The 21,105-nt window shown below is 35.8% G+C and overlaps 5 protein-coding genes across 5 annotated transcripts; 3 read left to right on the top strand and 2 right to left on the bottom strand.

Annotated features, from left to right (window-relative positions):
• Positions 1 to 890: 890 nt before the first annotated feature.
• LOC107190688 (RING finger protein 11-like) lies at positions 891 to 2,955 on the bottom strand. The gene is made up of 2 exons (XM_015579536.1): positions 2,382 to 2,955; positions 891 to 1,453 (listed from the first exon to the last, which is right to left on the bottom strand). The coding sequence occupies exons 1-2, from the start codon at positions 2,508 to 2,510 to the stop codon at positions 1,067 to 1,069; spliced, it is 516 nt and encodes a 171-aa protein (XP_015435022.1). The 5' UTR covers positions 2,511 to 2,955; the 3' UTR covers positions 891 to 1,066.
• A 1,695-nt stretch (positions 2,956 to 4,650) lies between these two features.
• Positions 4,651 to 8,082, top strand: LOC107190672 (serine/threonine-protein kinase PLK4). Its single transcript, XM_015579518.1, is given in 11 exon segments — positions 4,651 to 4,828; positions 4,901 to 4,996; positions 5,195 to 5,408; positions 5,484 to 5,596; positions 5,677 to 5,769; positions 5,846 to 6,667; positions 6,734 to 7,039; positions 7,109 to 7,209; positions 7,211 to 7,298; positions 7,543 to 7,728; positions 7,804 to 8,082. Coding segments are annotated over 11 exon segments (2,235 nt in total). The 5' UTR covers positions 4,651 to 4,789; the 3' UTR covers positions 7,981 to 8,082.
• Positions 8,083 to 8,616: 534 nt separating this feature from the next.
• LOC107190677 (neuronal membrane glycoprotein M6-a) lies at positions 8,617 to 11,151 on the top strand. The gene is made up of 5 exons (XM_015579525.1): positions 8,617 to 9,050; positions 9,571 to 9,707; positions 9,778 to 9,960; positions 10,038 to 10,188; positions 10,270 to 11,151. Exons 1-5 carry the CDS (start codon positions 9,047 to 9,049, stop codon positions 10,584 to 10,586), a joined length of 792 nt encoding a protein of 263 aa, XP_015435011.1. The 5' UTR covers positions 8,617 to 9,046; the 3' UTR covers positions 10,587 to 11,151.
• Positions 11,152 to 12,095: 944 nt separating this feature from the next.
• Positions 12,096 to 13,678, bottom strand: LOC107190698 (N-acetylglucosaminyl-phosphatidylinositol de-N-acetylase). Its single transcript, XM_015579546.1, has 5 exons — positions 13,306 to 13,678; positions 12,972 to 13,053; positions 12,661 to 12,857; positions 12,462 to 12,592; positions 12,096 to 12,326 (listed from the first exon to the last, which is right to left on the bottom strand). The coding sequence occupies exons 1-5, from the start codon at positions 13,616 to 13,618 to the stop codon at positions 12,186 to 12,188; spliced, it is 864 nt and encodes a 287-aa protein (XP_015435032.1). The 5' UTR covers positions 13,619 to 13,678; the 3' UTR covers positions 12,096 to 12,185.
• A 714-nt stretch (positions 13,679 to 14,392) lies between these two features.
• On the top strand, positions 14,393 to 15,459 carry LOC107190697 (mitochondrial fission process protein 1). Its single transcript, XM_015579544.1, has 3 exons — positions 14,393 to 14,631; positions 14,818 to 14,945; positions 15,019 to 15,459. The coding sequence occupies exons 1-3, from the start codon at positions 14,574 to 14,576 to the stop codon at positions 15,304 to 15,306; spliced, it is 474 nt and encodes a 157-aa protein (XP_015435030.1). The 5' UTR covers positions 14,393 to 14,573; the 3' UTR covers positions 15,307 to 15,459.
• Positions 15,460 to 21,105: the final 5,646 nt, after the last annotated feature.

Below are 21,105 nucleotides of genomic sequence, written 5' to 3'. Positions count from 1 at the left end.
CGTTGATTTCGTAAATTACGTTGTTGCTGCTTTCATTCGGAGCGCTAACAACGCGATATGCGGGTCATATTTTCTACGTCTACGCGTAAGTCTTATTCAACGTTATTATACGTAAACGTTTCAGTGACATGGATACAGTGTAACAATATGTATACATGTATAAAAAGAATGTACAGACAATATATGGTAAATAGTAACATAAAGATACGATGCTAAGCAACCCATTGTTTACACGTGGTATAATTCGAAATATAAATAACAAAACCTGCCAATGTTTTGGTTTCTTTAGCTTTTCTTTAGATCACACTGCGTTCACTTCTCGAGGAAAAGATCGTCTACGCATTTTACCGTATCTCTATGTCGAAATAAGAGATACTACATTTAAAAATAACGGGATTAAATTTGTATGTCGAAAGATATAATCTGAAAATATGTTTTTGGTATCTGAAAATATGAAACGATTGCAATTACAGTTAAAAATATACATAGTGTGATATTTTTTAGTAGATCGTATTGTTCACGGTATTCACATTGTCTATATGTAATCGTCTATCGCTACTTGACCAAACGACAAAAGTCAAGTAGACGCTACTTCCTTCAATTTAAAATAGCCTTAGCGACACACTGTTGCAGTCTGTTTTAAATTGTTCCGCGCAATCGAGCGTAAAATAGAACATCTTCTCAACGGTATAGAAACGAAAAACTACTTTAGATGTCACAGGAAACTAACAGACGATGGCGATTACCTTTTCAACTGTAAATACACTGTATTCTTTTTTGCAATGATCCACATGGAGAACATTACCCTGTAAGAGGGAATGACCTATGTATCGAGAAGACGTTTGCAACTCTTTATAATACAAGTATTATTATTACTCAGCACGTGCGTGGATACGTTGAATACAATGGCGAATATAATTGGCCATTAACGAGAGAAGGCCCCTTTGCTAGTTTGGAAGCCATTTATATGCGATAATAATATTAACGGTTCTTCCCAGTTGTTCTGTTTACCATGATAGCATAAATTGATTACCGATCAGCTACACCAACTTTCATTTTTGCAGCGTTAAGTGGTCGGATGATACGAGCTAATCAATGCCGCGTCTAACGGTTCCATACACGATGGACACGTGAGAGAACGTTGTAACCAATCGTCGATACAAAGGGCGTGATAAGTGTGCATACAGGGTAAATAACGCACTTCTTCTCCAACCTGCAGCTCCATCATACATATCACACACTCTTCCTTCTTAGCTCCGTCATATTCTCGCAGAGGCAAGTGTTGAATGAGTCCCAAACGTTTACGGATTCTTACTCTCAGCTCTTCGTCGCTCAATGATCTAAGCTCGTTGCTCAGTCCTACAGTGATGCCGATACCGATCCCATAACCCATATTTAAGGTGACTGATTGAAGATGACTACCAGTAGGTGGGTAATACGAACTCACCAACTCCTATAAAATCAAAGTCACATAAGACATGTATTTTTAAAAGACCTAAATAATGTCTAACATTTTAGTATTAATAATAAAAGTATTTGAACAAGAGCACAACTACAGATTCACTGCATAGGATGATCCACGCAACACTGTTTTCATGATCCTTAATTTCCAGTATTATTAACAGCAATAGTGTTTCTGTTATCGTGTATCAATAATTTTGAATAAAATAAATGCAATAATCAGAAATACATCTTTTCTTAATTGTTTCATCTCATGTTTTTAACTATTATGCATTCATTTTTATTATATACAAAACAAAATGAAAACATGGAATGTATTTGCACTTCTCGTTTGCTACATACATATTTGAAGAAGGATTTTAGACACTCTATGTTTTTCATTATGTGCTCTTTGTGAATAATGACAGTTTATCTGTGCAAAATAATTTTCTTAATTATTTAGCATTCAACTTTTCTGAGAACACTCAATGAGCCTTTAAGATTCCCTTATAACATCATAACTAATTTATTTCTTTTGTCCTTTTGTTTTTAACTGCTTGTTCTACCATTATATGCTTCTGTATCTAATTCTAGTTCATTGAAACTCAAGAGTTTTCAGACCTGTATAAGAATAAGAATAATATTTACATAATCATTTGTAATCTAATTATAACAACATAAATCAAGCATCCTGTCATACAAACGCTTTTGTTATTTTTTGTCATTAGGATTCATGAGTGCACTGTTTCAGTTATATTGAATTGATGGAATGAACATGCATAAATCTTAACGCCGTTCTCCCTATCATAAAAACAAAGAGAAATCGAGGACACGACAGATAGTGTACTGTACTCGACCGCGGTCGTGAGTTTGCCACGGATAAAACGACGGAACGACAGAACTCGCAGATTAGACGCAATTGAACGTAGAAATGAAATTACATTGTAGGGTATTGGAAGTCCAAGGTCTTCCCGCGATGAGCCGACGGGCAACGCAGGATCAGGGTTGTTACCCAACAAAGTGGTATTGTCTTGTTGACTGCTTCCGGAACGCTTCAAACAATTTCCCATTTTGGCGGAACGTCGGCTCCGATCTCACTTTCCCCGAACAGCACCGTTCGATCCGTGAATCCCAGCGTCGATTACAGAATCGCGACAACTTCGACGTGAGACATTACGAGTCCTGTCCCCATTATAAATCACGTTGTTTTAGCGTAGATCCTCGTCGGGGAACCCGTTTCGGTCGATCCGAATGGATGACAGTTGGTGTCTCGCGTCAAAATAAGGTGGCGTAAACGTTTACCAGCGGAACATCTTCCGTCACGTACATCTGCACTACAGCTGACTGCCCAACGCGTCCATCGAGTCGAGACGCGACTAGATGCGACTGGACGCGATCAAAAAAAAAACAGGCCAGTTACTCCAAGTAGGTTGTGCGTCAAAAAGGAAAACACTTTTCACATCTCTCGCGCGATGTTCTTCAAATGTTCCGTACACATCGCTACTTGCATCCTGCTGCGTAAAAGATAACCAGCCGTGATTCGTTGCCTCGGCCGTATCGCATTATCCACCGTCCAATCACCGAGAAACGAGCGCTTGCGATACAAAGAGCTCGCAGAAGCATTACACCATTACACGACAACGATAATCAAATAGCTGTTCGCCCCACTCCGACGCGCCGAGAATATACAACCGAAACGAGAGACCTTCCTTGTGCCATCTTACTCGATGATATATATTTTTGGAAAAAAATTCTGGAGCGATATTGCGCATTACCAATTGTCAGATCTGAAATTTCTAATTGTTTCTAATTGATATTTCATTCCTTTTGTAAGTACTGAAAAGTAGTTGAAACGATCCATAGCGTCATCTATGGCAAAACACTCAATCACCGACGAGGTATAAGCGCGGGATTCACCGAAAAATAGTTGGCGCCGAATATTAGCACCGACTAGGTATAGGATAGATCTATCATTTTATGGGACTTCGTGTCTCATGTTCTGAAATACCGATAGTGTAAAAAGTCAGGGATTTTCTGCTGCCCTCTACGTTATGAGAACGGTGAATTTGTGAACTACGTTAAGGGGGGAGACTCCGTGGCCCGTGTGCTGTCGTGCACTCACTTTGCATCAGAGAGAATTGATGCTCTCCTTCCGAGAGCATCGACTCTCTGAAACATACTCTCCTTCTGAGAGTATGCCACTCCTTTGTTTCTAATAATTGCTGGGTATACAGCTAAACGGAGCGATCAATGGAACTTTGATTTCATTTATCTCTCTTCCATTTATCTTAGTTTATTTAGTTAAGTTAAGTCGATTGTAAGATTATTATAAGTTCAAGTAAGAAGACGTCGATCATCCGCCGTGGGATCTTCATTTTATTTTCAGGTAGACTCAATAAAGGAGCCATCCGCCGAGGGATTTCGTTATTACAAAATTACTTTAGATTCTTTTTCCTTATTCTGTAAATTCTTTGATTGGAATATGAATGCTGCTGGAAGTATGAATATTTTCACAAGACAATGATATAAATGGAACTTTAAAACTTTTTGAAGTGTTACAGTGATATTTCTTTGGCCTCCGTATTAGCGCACTGCGCCGAACGCGGATAGCATGATGTTGTAGAGTTTACAATATATTTGTAACAATATATTGTTATAAAGCATAACAATTTGTATTATAAAACAGCTGGCAGATTGTTTAACAATATCCCCAAGAAAGGTAATTGTTATAACAATTACTTTGTTAGATATAATAAATTAATTGAGAAATAATTTTTGGTGTGCTCGATTTTCCACTGCGCTTAATTTTCACGCACCTGTCCGCGCAACCTCGCGAGCCCGTAAATACGCGAACGCAGCAGAAAATCTTCAGTTCACTGAATACAGGCTGTATATACGACTGTGGTAGTCATGCATTAGTACTCGCGGTACTCGCCAACACTCGCTAATTAGTACCATATTTATGTCACTAGGTAGAGCTATGATACCCTTAAACATGTTTCATTGAAAATTTTAATAACAATTAAAAAATTCTTCAATCAACATGAGGATATTAGATCATGATAAAAAAGGTTGAGTTTTATAAGTTAGCAGTCAACCGTTTTGTCTCAGTTCATTTGAGAGTTTAACAATTGAAACCTTTTCGTAAATCTACGCGCCATCTGTAGTAAATGGATGACGTATAAAATTTGTATATGGTGGGCGCGCCATGTCATTTCCAGTCCTTTCTATTTACAAATTTTCTGATATATTTCATAAGTATATTTCTTTTCGGACTGATTTCGGAAACGCCAGTCGGTGGCCTCGGTGACTGAAATAATTTTATCATTTTATCATCCAATTGCTAGAGATGCCACCGTTGTCGGGAGGTTTCGGTGAACAAATAGAGGTTAGCATTTTAAATTTGTACGCTCGGAGCATTCGACTCTACCATTCAATTAATCATTATTTACAACATCAGGATTACGAAGTACTGAATTTACTTGGGAAAGGAGGTTTCGCCAGCGTATATCGAGCAAAATGTCTCCGCAGCGGTATAGAAGTGGCGATAAAAATGGTATTCCCCTTATCCTCCTACATGACGCGTTGCTCGCGTCCTTACAAACACTTGTTGCATTATTCTTCCAAATTTAAAACTAAAAGAGGCTTTGGTTGAATATGCATACAATATATACACAGATATGCACATGTATAGTTATAGTTATTGCACATGTGTATGGATGTTTTCTTATAGAAAAGTATTATACAATTATAGATCGACAAAAAATTGATGCAAGCTGCTGGTATGGTGGGTAGAGTACGCCAGGAGGTTGCGATCCATTCAAGATTAAAGCATCCAGCTGTACTCGAATTGTATACATTCTTTGAAGATGCTAATTACGTGTATTTGGTATTGGAGTTGTGTCATAATGGAGAGCTTCAACGTTTTCTTAAGATACAAGGCTCTCGTGCATTACCTGAAGAACATGGTAAATTGTAGAGATATTTATAGTTCTTACTGTCTCTAAAATTTGGACATATTGTATCTACCTTTGATCTTTCAGCTGGTCGTATAATTAGACAAGTAGTACAGGGCTTGTTATATCTACATTCGCATCAAATACTTCACAGAGATATGTCCTTATCTAATTTGCTTTTAACTAGAGACATGCAAGTGGTAAGAGAAATTGCACGTTGTAAAATTTTTTCTATTCAATGAAGTGGGAATTATGTGCAAATATATAATTGTAATTATAGAAAATAGCAGATTTCGGGTTGGCCACTCAATTAACAAGGCCTGACGAGAAGCATTTAACTATGTGTGGTACTCCCAACTACATATCACCTGAGGTTTGTTGTTTGATTTCTAAAAAGATCTACTAAAATTAATAATGTATTCAACATAATATATTTAATATTATAATAGATAGCAACAAGATCATCGCATGGACTAGAGGCAGATGTTTGGAGTTTAGGATGCATGTTATATACCCTTTTAGTTGGCAAGCCACCATTTGACACAGATGCTGTTAAGAGCACCTTAACACGTGTAGTCATGGCTGACTATGTAATGCCACCTCATTTGTCTGATAATGCCAAAGATCTCATAGACAAATTATTGAAAAAGAATCCAAAAGATAGGGTTCGTTTGCGTGACATTCCAAAACATCCGTTTATAACTAATGTAGAGAGAAATAAGTTACACAGTGAGAAAAATGGCCTGAGTAGAGGATTATCAGTAGATGGTATGGTTGATTCAGGTGTAGGACGAACATTGTCCTCGTATGGACGACCAAGAATGCGTTCTAGATCAGAAGAAAGAATGTCCACAATGCCAATGTTATCTAATGGTCTGGGACCAATGATCAGTGCGAGAAGCGAGGCTCTGTCAGAGCCTATCACAAAAACACATTCGCATAAAACAAGTGGCTTTGATTACCAGCACAAACAGAATTCCATATTAGATGGAATACCACCACCTCCACAAAGCAGAATCTTCTCTCAAACTGAGCAATACAGTGGCTGTGATGTTTATGAGGATGTTGACAGACATAGAAATGACAAATGTAAAAAAAGAGAAAAGGTAGAAAATTGCTTTGAAGGGCCTGAAGATGGAGGAAAATTACAAGTCCCACCTTTATGTTCAGATAGACTGCAACCTACTAGACACAGAACAAAGAATGCCATTCTCACCATATTAGACCATGGAGAAGTGTGTATTGAATTCATCAAACGCAGGAATGGAACGGTAAGTACAAGAAAGAATTAAATAACTTTTGAGCCCACTAAAGTACAATTGTTTTGAACACTACAGGAAAAAGTGAGCGAAGTATGTAGAATATCAAGCGACGGTTTGAGAGTCATTCTTTATAAACCAAATGTCTCCATGGAAATTGGTTCCCAACCACCCCCATTGCCAGTTCGTGGCGCAGATAGTATTTACTCGTATGAAAACTTGCCACTGCGTCATCATAGGAAATATGTTTACGCTTCTCGCTTTATAAAGCTTGTAAGGGCTAAAACACCAAAGCTTACACTGTATACGCAACGATCGAAGTGTCTTTTTATGGAAAACGGACCACATCCGGATTGTGAAGTTCATTTTTATAATGGAGTTAAGGTAAAAGAATCAATCTCGAATTTCGTATAAACGACAGATAAATCGTAACTCTTATATCATTTGCTACAGGTAATACGTGTGGACGGCATAGTGAGAATAACAGAAAGAAGCGATGGACCCACATTTGGAGAGGGTGAATTTCCACCACACTTCGATGACTATTACGAACATTTGACGTAGGCCCAGCGCGGCCTTGAATGATGCTCCTTGCTTGCAAGGAAAAGAAAATGTTTCCCACACAACAAATAATACACCTGTGGTACGAACAGTTTGAATGACGTCGTATGAAAAAATACTCGTTTCTACAAATCAAATGGTACCTTCTTTTATCCGTTAGACAGGACTTTCACATAAAACTCTACTATTCTAATACTAGCTCGGCTATTTTAGAATTCATTAAATTGGATGTATGCTTTAAAGTGGTACCATTTGATTCATCATATAAGATCGTAGATCCAAAATATTGCGTCTACTGTAATCTACGTGTACACTGTATGTTTCAGATGCCATCCTTTGATGCTAGTTGTTCGGTTATTTCCACGGTAGCATCTCACTCACGTAAAATGAATTCCATGCGGAATTCAAGTACTACTAATACGAACAAGGTAGTAGTTCCGGGTGTAGGTACCGCGACACAATTATCTTCAGGAGATATCCGTGTCAATTATAAGGATGGTTCTGCTTTAACTGTGAGTGAAGCTTGAAATAGCTAAAACCTTGACAAAATGTATGGTTATATATTTAATCGAATTTATTGTTATTAGGTAAGTCCTCAAAGCTACGGTGGTGGCATAATGTACGAGAGTAACAGCGGTACTGTCACACGATACAATCAACATTATCAAAACTCGGAAGTACCACACGTCGTCAGAGATAAATTGCGCCATTTGCCAACAGTTATTAAATGTCTCGTTCAACCGAAACACAAGAATATCCGATAGTCCTAAGCATACATTTAGAGAATCAAGTATTTTGTACAGTAGGTTTAAAGTAGTCTAACTACAATCAGAAAGGAACTATTTTTAGAGGTTTATAGAATGTATTGTACCTACCTAGGCAATTATAGAGTAAAGTAATTTTTTAAATATAATCTGAAAAATACGATTTTTCATATTTTTATGTATCTATACGCATGTTTTTATTTATTAAGATATACAATAAAGATTTGAGGATCTCTATTGCTACTCCTAACGCAATGTTTTATGAACATCAAGAAAGTATTAATACTCATTGCATGCAAATATTACTAATAAACTGTGCCCTTTCTACATTAATACAATACAATATTTACACCTGCATTCGTAAATGTATTATTATTACTTTTATTTTACTTTATTCATTTGTACGTATTTTGGCTTGAAGATTCCATTAATGGAAGTAAACAAACATGTAGCATACTTCATCATAACACATTGCATTACGGATGAATCTTCCACAAAGAAACAAAGCTATGTAGTCGAATCGGGGTCACTGAGAGTAATTAGCATTCTACTCTATGATATTAGTTGATTTTAATGATGGAAACGAAGCATTTGATTTGCTAGTCTATGTATACTTATGTCCTACAATCTCGGAGGACAACGATCCCATTCACTTTTACCTTGTCGCCATATTGATTTATTTTAAAGGGTCGCAGAAAACATATAAACGACATTCTAAGGGTAAATGTTATTTAACTTAGAATATTGTAACTGATGTTTCATTTGATTCGAGTTTTGAATGTATTTTTGTAAATTGTCTTTGTAAATCATATAAAAATACTTTAAAAGGGCTTAAGGGCTTAGTTCGCAGCATCAGTCTGGTTGGACTCACGAGGGCTTTATAAACAAGTGGTCTGACGTGTCGAAGCGTAATTACCAGGAGCGTGGGATGTCATTCACTAATACAATAGAACGACATTCAATTGCCGCAGTAATTGAGAGAATTCTAGTGTTATAATCTCGGAATCGACAACGGGCAGTGCCCATTCGCAAAACACCTAACCTCGAATAATAACAGGCTCGAAACATGGGTAAGTGAACGGTTTGTAGAAGATATTTTTACTCTTCTTAAGAGTGTGTCATAAAAAAGGACAAGTCCTTTTCTTGGAATACTGTGTAATCCGTTTCCTAGCAACAGGTCGGTAGTGTAAACGTTCGCGTACGATTCGTTTCATAATCTTATCGGTAATATATACGAGAAGATTACTCATTCATCGTCTCAGTCATCTCTTTACACCTGAATCGAACAGGTTGTCAATACTAGTTGATATTAAAGTTTGATCGATATTAAGATGACGAATTTTCAAGAAGGAAGCGACAGTTTACCGTTGCGCAGGAGATTTGACAGTAATATTAGCATAGACAGATTTTCTGAGAAAAGTCTTCATGGACTTGAATTTGAGTACAAGTCTTGCAGTAAGTTAGTTTAAATGAGGAAATTACTAGTAATTGTAACTCAATGCGATGTGACTATTGAAAAATTATGGTAAAGTTTACATACTTCTAATAAAATCATAGTGAGTTATTATGTAAAATATATTCTTGTTACAGGGAATATGTGTAATGACTGTATGGCCAGGGTGCCATATGCCACTCTCATTGCAACCATCATGTGTTGTTTGGGAGTAGGCATATTCTGTGGAACAATGTACAGAGGTGTTACATTAGGTTCTTTGATGATGGATCAGGTATTATAAATTGTTACATTTGCATAAATATTTTACATAACATATAGTTAACTAAACATTTTATTACCAGGTGTTTCATTTACGACTTGGCTGGCTAGAAGCTGTGCAATTAATCTTTGCAACAATTGGTGCTAGCATGGCAGCCCTGGGTTTTATGATACTATGTGTTGGTTGCCTTGCAACTGGAGCTACAAGACACAGAGTATATCGTGCATGGAGATCCAGAGTTGGCGGTCGTATTTCTTGTGCTGTTGTATGTGTCTATATTATTTCAAAGTACAATGACAGGATAAACAAATCAATGAAATATATATATCTTTCATCTTTTAGTTCATGACAATCACGTATATTCTACAATTAGGCTGGCTCTTGATATTTGCATTCCTGGTTATAATTACTTGGATTTTCACTATATTCTGGGGATTGTGCAGTAATCCCAGAGTCCAGTCGCTCGATCAATGTATTGATTTTACTCAATTCAGTGAGTTTTAAAACCTTTTTTTTATGGAATTTACATGATTTTACCAAAATTATAACATTGCAAATAATTTTTTTTATACAGGTTTCATATTCCCAAATAATACTAGAGTAGAAGATATGAAGGTGTGTGGACCACAAGAGGTGAAGCTATTTTGTAAAGATTTTGTAGAGAAAGCAGAGGTGATGTTTATCTTGGCAACAGTAGCTGCAATGTTAGTTGTGTTGAGTCTTATACACTATTTGATGTGTCTATCTGCTAACTACGCGCATATACGGGGCCACAAAAAATTCCAAGAGTTACTAGAACTTCAGACCCTGCAGGATATGGCTGAATTAGATTCTCCGCAATCTGGTATGGGCACTTTGAGCTCTCATCATCGTACCAAGGATAGATTCTAGGACACGGCCCGCGAGATCTTTGCTATGAATCCTTCGTAAGTGTAACGCTCCTGTGTGCAGGAGACTGAAGATCTCTCCTCTAAAAGGTTCGAAAATCTTTCGGTGTTACTCTCTTCTGTGTACCTAAATTCAGTATTCTACTAATAGAGTATTACTGCAGTAGTTTACTGACTGAAGATCTTGCGGGAACACTTTATACCGTCCATTTTCTGCGACTGTCTTGTAAGCATTTACTTCGTCTTAAATTTATGGATCAATTAGGTAACGTTTAGAGCGAATAAGATATATCATGTATTCTAGAATTGAACAATTCGACTGTTGAGATTTGCAGGATGTTATAAAAAATATGGGCATAACTGTGGGCACAAAAAGAGAATTATTTTTTATTATTTTCTATATTTCTATCTATACTTAATTAATTCTTGAAGTTATGCCCACATTTTATGACATATCGTACATAATTTAAGACATATGACAACATTCCATGATTCGTCTGCGTTTGAATGTGAATAAGACATTCATTTCAAATAAAAACGTACAAAGAGTGTGTGGAACACATACAATATAGCGCACAAAATATATATACTATATATATATATTTTTATTGATAAACAAAAATGTCTGCTGGGCACTGAAACGTTATTTGGTATAGTAATTATTCGATTAATGATGTCTATATATTATATAAGACTGTTTAGCAATGCAGACTGTATATTAAGTATAGTTATTATTCATATTGAGATTTTTTTTACGAAAAAAAGAGTAGCTTTTTCATAAAAACTATTTTCATTGTACATAGTTGCTCGACATTCTAATTATGCTGGAAAAACTAAGAAAATTATTAATTTCTTTGGTTATATTCTTATTTCTTTAAGTTGCTATTTATCACAGCAGTAATTGAAAGAACACCTTTTTATTAACTACATTTATTAAGTATTACGTTACAGATCTACTGCCACAATTAATTAAGAAATCAAATGTTATTATGAAACATGAAATGGAGCAACGGAACATTAAATTAAATTATATTTTGAGTGCACAAAACCCGACTGTGACAAATCTATGCAATCTGAGTCGCAAATAAAAAATCACTATTTGATTCTAAAGTGGTTATACTTAACGTAGAAAATTTGACTGAAAATAAAGTGGTAATTGCTCAAATAATTTACTAATAAACGGTCATTTTTTCGAACGCGCAATAAATTTCTGTAACAGAAAAATTTTGTTGAAGGTAAATAGATGCGAAAAACGCTATATTACGCACACCTGATAAGTACATATCAAACGGGTCGCGTTTTATTTACTCACACTCGCAATAAAACGTTCTGTAAGAGAAGTTAATTGCGTGGTTACATGTAATAAAAAATCGATTTATTGTTAATGTTTCAAAAAGTATGCACTACAAATTTCGTTTCTAAATATTTGTATATTTCTGTAAGGTTGAATAAAATGTACTTTCTATTTCGCAAATACAATTTTTGAAAATAGTGTAAAAGTATTCTTGGAGCCCTAAAATTCTTTATTGCGTATTAGTAGATAAATCCTGCTTATTATGTACAATTAATTACAATTTATACAAGTTGTATGAATCGGCGTAAGTTACTCGTCATAAAATTGGAGATCCAACTCCAGGTCGAGAGCACTTACTTCTTGGAAGGTATTAACGAAAGTGTACCGCGAAAATATCATGTACAACTTTCGAAACCAGACATACTGGGACTTGTGTGCAGTCATGGCATTCTATAAAGGCAAGAAATAATTTAAAAGTGTATAATTTTGCTTGTGTTGAAATTTATAGAAATATGGGAAGGTGTTGTTAACAAAATTAGGTTCTGTCTTTTTTTAGAGAAAATGACACAAATACTGCACACTTACTCTTATGGTTTTTCTTTGGTCATATGTTACTAAATACCAGTATGAAGCAGTTAATAAGCTAATTGGTAAATCTAGGAGCTGTACATATTTTCTAATTATATTCACTGACTCTAATACATATAGCTTACAATCTGAAAAGAAATTAGATTCCTTAGTATTTACTTATTATTAACTTAATGTGCTAATGAATGATACTAACAAGATGGTACTTTCTTTTCAATGCATAATGCAGCTATGGCAAAGTACAAGGAGATGTGATTCTTGTGTCGACTTATGCCATGCTTGTCAAATGTTACGACTGCATTGATTTTATAAGTCTCTATATGTTGTAAAATACATTCCGCCACTACTTCTGTTGGCCATTGTACATTTTGATCATCAGGTAACTCTGTACTCCTATACATGCATTTATTGAACTATGATAGAAGATTAAAAGGATAGAATGTGGCTGCATTCAAATAAATAATAACAAATTATGTTGCAAATTAACTGAATGAAATAATTCCTTACATTATTATAGTTACATTAGCTTCTGGTATCCCTAATATTTTTGTGCAGTTCCATAACTCTTCTTTCCTCTTTTTATGTCCACCTGAAAGAATGTTCAGTGATACATAAAAAGAATCACATACTTTTATATGTCTGACATTTATTATATGCTTATCAATGAATTTTGTTTTAACTACAGTTTTATTAGTTGTATATACTTATTAGATAAGGAATATTAACTACAGTATATACTTATTAATAATTAATATTGTACTTCTCAAGAGATTGTAAATAATAATATTCATTGATAGACATGATGTTTGCTTCTATTATGACTAACAAACAAGCTGCATACCGGTGGTAAGACAAAGGAGATAAATCTCACTAGCCTTTGATCTTGTGACCCAATATACCAGTGGACCAAAGAACATGACCTCATCATCAGGATGAGCCGTCACTAACAATACTCTGGCAGGTGGACCTGGAAGCTGCCACGCATTGTGGCTGACTTTTTTCAAGATTGAATATAGACAAATGCAAAGGCAAAGATAGGCGACAATAGCAATCAATAATTGCCATGAAATTTCTTTTATGTAATACCACCACCAACAAATTGCTTCATTGATTTGTAGACTAAAGTATTCCCTAATGAAATCGAAATCTAACATTTTTAATGACAACGTACGAACTACTACCACTTACGAATGTCACGGTCCTGTCATATTTTCGGAAAAGGCTACCCTTTCAATGCTTGGAATAAGAATTCTTTCTTTAGCGGAACATTGTAAGGTTATGTTGTACACACATGAGATAATAGGGTTGGACGCCATACTTGTATAAGTCGATGCAAAACTACTATCAACTACTATATATGCTATTATTCTAATGCTCGTTCATACTCTAACCACTGCAACCCGTTCCTTCCGGCAATTTTTTTTCATGTGTTTAAATCTGCTTTTTTTGTATGAATTTTACTTAGTTTCTTGTGAATCCATTTACACTTGTTTACAGCGACTTTAAAATATGATTATAATGCATTTTAGATAACATATGTTTTTAATTATTAGTGAATTTTTTATAGTACTTGTTATTTTTTCCCTGCTAATTTAAATCTTTCTATAAACTGACAATATTGTATGTATTCTATATTACTTTTAATAAAAATTTGGATAATTGTCGTTGGTGAATTGCTCAAATCAATTCTATAAGTAATTACATTTTAATTTGTATACTAACGACTTAATGTATTTTAAGAAATCTAGGCTACGTATGAAAATTTATATTTGCACAATTTAAAATTTGTTCGACGCAGGTGTACAAGCATTACAGGCTGTCCGAAACTCTAAAATTCCCTATATTAAAAACTATGACTGATTCAGATTTTATTGACAGAACGATGTTCTTTTTATACTTCATTTTGAAATTTAGGCTAAAATGGTTACTTTGTTTAAATAACTTATAAAATTTGAAATGTATCATTAAAATTAATGCAGTTTATACTTGAAATGAATCGATTCTACGCCAATCTGCAATAAAGGGTGCGTCAACATCGAACATTTCTAACACAATACTTTCGGTTATGTCATTCAGTATAACGACAATATAAACACTGATAATTCTATTATGACCGACAAGAAGCCAGAGGAGGACGTATTTCGTGATACACCTGTGAGATATTTGGGTAATACAGAACAGGTTATCCTGGATTTTTACATTTTCATTGATGGTTTCACTTCTACTATAGTCATTATCCTTAGATCAATAATACATGTAAAGTATATAATATGTTTTATTATTAGTCATTTCACTAGTTTCACAATAATGTTATAGTTAACACATTTGACAAAAATTTCAATTGCTTTTTCAGGATATGCTAATGAAGTTGGTGAAGCTTTTAGACCAATAGTATCACCTTCAATTGTATGGTTAAGTTATGTTATATCCAGTGGATATGTTATAGCAGATACAGTCCATAAAGGATGGAAGGAGTACGAGGTAACTTAAATTCAGGAAAAGACTACCTAAAAACATTAATGAACAACATGATTTTGACATTGTTGCGTTTCAGGGAAATACATCAAAAGAAGCAACCAAAAATGCTTTATATTCCATGGCGGATACCTTATTATGGCAGACATTCGCATCTGTGCTCATTCCTGGTTTCATGATTAATAGAATTTGTGCTGCCACTCAATGCTTGCAAAGAAAAAGTTGCAATCCAGTCATACGGAATCGGTGGATGTCCACTGTAATTGGTTTAGTCTCTATACCTCTTATAATACAGCCTATAGATCACATAGTTGATGAAGCAATGAATGTCACGTATAGAAAGTGGGTAGGATATTACCCTAAATGACTATTAATATAAATTATAGGTGCAAATTTTAGACAATTGACTAAACCTACCTAACTGTCAAGGAAAATGAAAGTACTGCTGCTGCCATTATAAAAAATCATAGTACAATGCATTCGAAAATTATGTATGCTTTGTTATATTGTATATATTAAATAATTTATTTCAGTATTACAGGGTTATCGGCTCTGCGAATAAAAAATCTATTACGTTTTTACTCCTGTTTTTTAATGGTTTCGTGTCGTATCCGTAAACGTCTGACTGGTAAACAACCTTTTCTACTTATACACAAGAAAGTTATTAATGCGTTCACTGCCAGAGTGAAACGCTTTCCATTGGAACACGAGTATACTCGTGGTTGCTACCGAATGAGTTAAAGAACGCATTTATTTGTTCTATCTTTACAGAGAAATTGTTCATTAAAGTATGAAGTAATGTTTATAGTTTGAAAATACTATAGAAAATGGAAAAGATTGGAACTACCCCTACTTTATTATATTTAATTCGTTTACTCTATTTTGATTATATCAGAATAATAAACATTTTTATTTATAATTTATTACGGCATAACAGTTTTATATTTATATCAAAATAATAACTGTTCAAAAAATAAATCCAAAATATAAAATATAATTTTTTAATGCAAAGCTTTTGTTTAAAAAAAATCAACTTGAAAAATGTATTTAACTCGTGTGCGTTATAACAGTAGTAGGATTGTGCTGAGGTACTATTCAGTATTTTCACTTGAAAGAAGTTATTGATCGTGATTACGATACCGTCTGTATTTCTTAAGATTAAAGAATCGCACAGATTTTATTTATTTCTGTATGTCGAATGATCGTCTTGATTGTACCACCGGTTAAAGAACACACTATATTTCTATGATTGTCTTATCTTCATAGAAAGTTCTGTAAACAGGAAGATGGTCTACGATAGTAAGCAGAATACTTTTTCAGATAGTCGTTGGGCCACTGATGTCGAATCAGCATTACACTTTGATAATTATTTAAATTCACATCGGCCAAAAGATGACACCCGTTTCTTATGAAGAATAATCCCGTGCAAAGATGAAGCCATTGATTTTCTATTAAGACTTGAGTTCCCGCTAGGTCTAAACTTTCCAATTCCATCGGTAAAACATGAACAGTAGAATCGCCCAGTATCTGGTCAGACACGATGAGAATACCCATTCTATGCTTCACTCTTCGTACACAATTAACATACAATTACATTGTTCTTTTTTAAATTTGAACTAACATACAACGAATTATCTTACGAATTACGAACATTATGGCGTAGAATATAAAGACTAGAATGAGTACGGGATTATGAGTCAAGAATCAAGCTTTCAATTGGCTCGTTCGAAATAAAAGGTTCGCGACTTCCTCGTTTGATCTCGAAGGCTAAACAAGCTGAACGGAACCGTTGGAAAACCAATAATAATTACCGTGCACGGAAGATCGTAACTCGCAGGCCACGGTTCATTTTCCCATTTATCGTCTTGTCGGGCCGGACCAGCCAGCCGGGGAACAATGGCCACGGCATTGCTTAGGAACGAATAGCCTGTCATACCTGTGACATATATTTTTTTTTTGTCGCAAGTACAATCACCGCGTCCGGCAAGAAGAAAAACTGATCGTATATTTCTCTTCTAGCAGAAACCGACCACGTGGGCCTTTTGTCGACCGACTGACGCATCGGGAATGACGTTCGAGAGTTCTGTTTTTGGACAAGAAGAGGACACGTTGCAATTAGGCCGATATTAAATATATTGATATAACCAGGCCTTATGATTATTTCTTATAGAAATCGCAAACGGCTTAATCAATAACAATCGAATTCACGATCCATTAATAGACGAATCATCTAAGATAGGGGAGAGTTGCCTATATTTGACCATTTCTGTATCTCTATAAAGAAATATATTTACAGTGTTTCCACTGGTTATATTGATTTAAGGAGCGGAAATAAAATACGTCTACGTAATGTTTGCAGGTATGTTCGAATGGTAACGATACTATACAAGCTTGTTTTGAATATTAGTATCTTGTTAATAGGTATTGATTGGGTTTAATACTTTCAACGGTGATATGTTCAGAACGATTATTCTTAATTGGAAATCGTGGTATCGATTCAATATCACTTCAATCGCTAGAAAAACGTCCGTACCGACGCCGAGCGAATTTATTTCTCTCGAACGGTGTACCTATATATATATATATATATTTTTTTTTTTCGTTCATTATATTTTTCTTTTTCCAAGTACGCCCGAGCATCGAATAAATTTTCCGTTCCTCGTAAAGTCCGGCCGTGTGCGCCGCTCGTTCGACCCATTCGAGCGTGTTATAGACGAAATATTTAGCGGTTAAGTAGAACTTGATTTGCGAATAGGCATGAATTTCGCGTTAATTAATTCCCGTACAGTTATTGCGTATTACCGCGTTTTATTGCCCCCTTAACAGTTGGCGTAGCACGATTTACTGCCGGTCGGGAGGCGAATAAAACGTGCAAAGAATCCGAGCCTCGAGGATTCTCGTGATTACGAAATTCCGTGTACCTTCGTTCACAGAGTGGGGGAAGAGGGGAGGGGGAGGGACAGAGATTTATGACACAATAATAACGGGATGCACTCGAAGATTATTTCGATACCGATAACATCGGGGCGATCGACGATTGGTAATTCGCAACGATTCGCGGCGCATGAACGCGGTAGCGCAGCTCGCGAACGAACGAGATCCGACAGTAATCTCTGAAAAGCGTGTTAAATAATAACAATTCTTATCGGGAATATCGGCGAGGTGGCGCATCAGGAACCGCGGGGCTTGCATTCGCGATGAAGTGGTTTGTTCCGATCGAGTAATTCTGCAAATACCTTCGAATCGATACTTGGTAACGATCTTCGAAAGAAACATTCGATCGTCTCGAATTTTTCGTCGGTGTCTTGAGGTCAGAAAGTTGCCTTAACCCCTTGCTCTATGATTTTCTTGACGTACGCAGTCTCCCGGATTAGATTGTTATCGATACTTTCCCAGAAACGAAAGGAAGCCGTAGTAATTGCAACTGTACTTTTAGTGTAAAAGTTAAATATTAATACCAACAACGTGGTATCCGTTTTTTTTTGGAGTCAACAATAGGTGTGTTCTTCTAGTTTATCTTCTAAGAAATTAAAAAACATATGACCTGTAACTTTATCGTTGTGTTATACTTAACGAAGATTTGTCAACTTTTATGCCAGATTCACACTAGCGGTCGAAGGCACGGTTAGATCAGTCTGAGTTTAGACTATATTTCTCTCATTGGATCACGTGTGAACGATAAGAACCGCTGCCTGATTTAACGTGATCGAACCGTATCGTGACTGCTAATGTGAATCTAACTTTATACATATATAAAAGACCCCCCCCCCCCCTAATCATGATCCTTGAGTTTTTCCATGGTCGTAATGGTAACATCCCCTGCAGGTCTAAAATGAAAAGTTTATAATTATTTAAAGACGTGTCTTTATGTAACGTGCCAAAATCACTCGTAACAAAACATATAAAATGGCGACGCGTGAAATCATAAATTCGATTTCTTAACGTACATTTACTTGTAACAAAAAATATTGGAAACATATTTAACAGTTTGGGACGAGCTATGAATTATGTATAGAACAAGTGTTCGAAATTTCAGGTCAAAAGGCTAACTATTCTATTAGAAATTAATCTCAAGGCTCACCTTTTCAATTATACAAAGACAGTGTTACGACAATCAATGATTTCCAATAAGACCTTTCAATGTTGTGCTTATTCCAAGATTGCTTTTTAATTAGAAGAATGACAGGAGCACGATACAGAGGCCTGTGTTGAAAGGGTGCAGTCACCGTTCATGGACGAAACATAGAGAAGGATGGCAAAGGGACTATACTTACTCGGGCGCCCCGTTACGAATTGACACATCTAAGTGGCGGTCGATTTTTCATGGGACCCTATAATAATCTTGACAGCTTTTCAGTAGTCTATGGTCGACCCTCGTAATAAGCTTAACCAGTCCACGACGATGTAATTTATAGAGGCCACTTGTTTACGGTTAATTATGGCGGCACGCGGGCAACCGTTAAATTTTTTTGTGCGTCGCGCATTTCTGATTTCAGACCCGGTAAATTCTTCATTGGATCGAGATATACTGTCGGACGTATCAAAATCGGAATACTTACGAAGAGACGAACGAGACAATCGTGTAATTTAATTCCTCTACATATTGTTTCCAGGCATCGTGACAGGAAAACCTACAATGGTAGTCAAAAAAAAGTTTAAGATTTATGTTTGTGTACAAATGCAATTTTTACTTTATACAGTAAATCCCCGATGAGTGTTCTAAGACTCCTCGGCACTGAACATTGAATATTTTATTAACTAATGGCCGTATGCTGTTGAAACAAATATCATTGGTTTCAGAATTCCAACCTCTATCACTGTGCTAAACCTCATTAAAATGTCAGTATTACACCTGGGTACCTCTCTTTGTCAGTAGCGAGGAACCTTCGAACACTCAACGAGGATTTACTGTATCGGACTACAATTATCAGTTTTGTGTAACTATAGTTCCATTTGGAGAACTCATTCGTTGATTCTGACAGATAACGTAAAGACGAGAAGAAGCAAAGGAGAGTTGTCTATATCGTACCACTTTTTACATTATATGTATATATTTCCTGTTTGACACTAATTTATACACAAATGAATATTACCCATTGTAGCTTGATGTTTAACACGCTTATTACTAGATGTTCAACCTTCGGTCAAGAACAAATGAATTTGTTACAAATAATTTTCTGACATACTATAAAGGCAACTCACCCCTAAATTGAAAACACTTCTACGATAAAAACATCGAAAACAAAGAAATTCGTTGAAACTATGTCTAACGGTTCCATTATAACGGCGTACTTACGAGACTGTAGATATGCTATAATAACAAGTACAGAAATTAAAATTACTCTTATTATTCCCATCATCACAAATAACGCATGTTTTCACAGTAAACTATCCGTCATGACAAGAGCTAGGGGAAAGGTGTCTAAAACAATCCCTTTAAGGCGTAATTTATATAAAATATACAAATGACCCCAAACATCTAACTCACATTCAGTGGTTGAATATAACATCAACTTAATACACGCGGTAACGAAACATTAATTAACTTATTATTAAATTGTGGTTAAATCCCTGCAAGAAGCAGCTGTCACATTAAACCGTTTATGACAAAAGTTACACAACATTGAAAAAGACCTTATCTTAGATAAATTGCAGTAGCTTCAAATTTTTCTTGTGGACACACAGAGCATTGATATTCACATGACACTTCGAGCAACGACTAGTGACGTGCGGGGAGAACTATTGTAGAACGACATTGCGATATAGCACCACTAATAACGTTAACTATAATCGTTTTAGACACCTTTCCCCTACGTCTCCGTAGAAACTATCCTTTCGCACGGTCACCGCTTAAAACTTCCTTACGACCGTTACGGTGAATTGTTTACTGTACAATACGAAGGATCACGCGCGGATTCCGTCTCGACACGTAAATAATCGTGCATCGGCCCACGATCCTTCCCGAACACTGTCGCCGATGGCCCTCGTGGAAAAAGTACAGAGCTCCACGGCCCTCAAAATCGTCGAACAATACGAAGTGGTCTTTAATCGATAGAAAGCAACCGCGTCGCCCTCGGTACACGCCTCCGTCACAAAACGAGCCTCGCGATAAGGTTATGTCTCGTGAGTCGGAACAGAGGGCGCGTATACACACACAGGTCACAGA

The sequence above is a fragment of the Dufourea novaeangliae genome, unplaced genomic scaffold, assembly GCF_001272555.1.
Source record: "Dufourea novaeangliae isolate 0120121106 unplaced genomic scaffold, ASM127255v1 scaffold170, whole genome shotgun sequence".
Lineage (NCBI taxonomy): Eukaryota > Metazoa > Arthropoda > Insecta > Hymenoptera > Halictidae > Dufourea > Dufourea novaeangliae.
Note: the sequence above shows the minus strand (reverse complement) of the source record. Positions and strands in the feature narration are given on the sequence as shown.

Bases quoted from the DNA above. Each gene is read 5' to 3' on its own strand.
- LOC107190688 (XM_015579536.1), bottom strand. From the start codon at position 2,510: ATGGGAAATTGTTTGAAGCGTTCCGGAAGCAGTCAACAAGACAATACC. The intron at 1,454-2,381 runs GTAATTTCATTT...TTGATTTTATAG, and splicing joins GACTTCCAATACCCTACAAT to GAGTTGGTGAGTTCGTATTA.
- LOC107190677 (XM_015579525.1), top strand. The intron at 9,708-9,777 runs GTATTATAAATT...TTTTATTACCAG, and splicing joins GTTCTTTGATGATGGATCAG to GTGTTTCATTTACGACTTGG. The intron at 9,961-10,037 runs GTATGTGTCTAT...TTCATCTTTTAG, and splicing joins GTCGTATTTCTTGTGCTGTT to TTCATGACAATCACGTATAT.
- LOC107190698 (XM_015579546.1), bottom strand. From the start codon at position 13,618: ATGTTAGATTTCGATTTCATTAGGGAATACTTTAGTCTACAAATCAAT. The intron at 12,858-12,971 runs GTAAGGAATTAT...ATGCATGTATAG, and splicing joins GCTAATGTAACTATAATAAT to GAGTACAGAGTTACCTGATG. The intron at 12,593-12,660 runs GTTAGTATCATT...ATTTCTTTTCAG, and splicing joins TGAAAAGAAAGTACCATCTT to ATTGTAAGCTATATGTATTA.
- LOC107190697 (XM_015579544.1), top strand. From the start codon at position 14,574: ATGACCGACAAGAAGCCAGAGGAGGACGTATTTCGTGATACACCTGTG. The intron at 14,632-14,817 runs GTAATACAGAAC...TTGCTTTTTCAG, and splicing joins TACACCTGTGAGATATTTGG to GATATGCTAATGAAGTTGGT. The intron at 14,946-15,018 runs GTAACTTAAATT...GTTGCGTTTCAG, and splicing joins AAGGATGGAAGGAGTACGAG to GGAAATACATCAAAAGAAGC.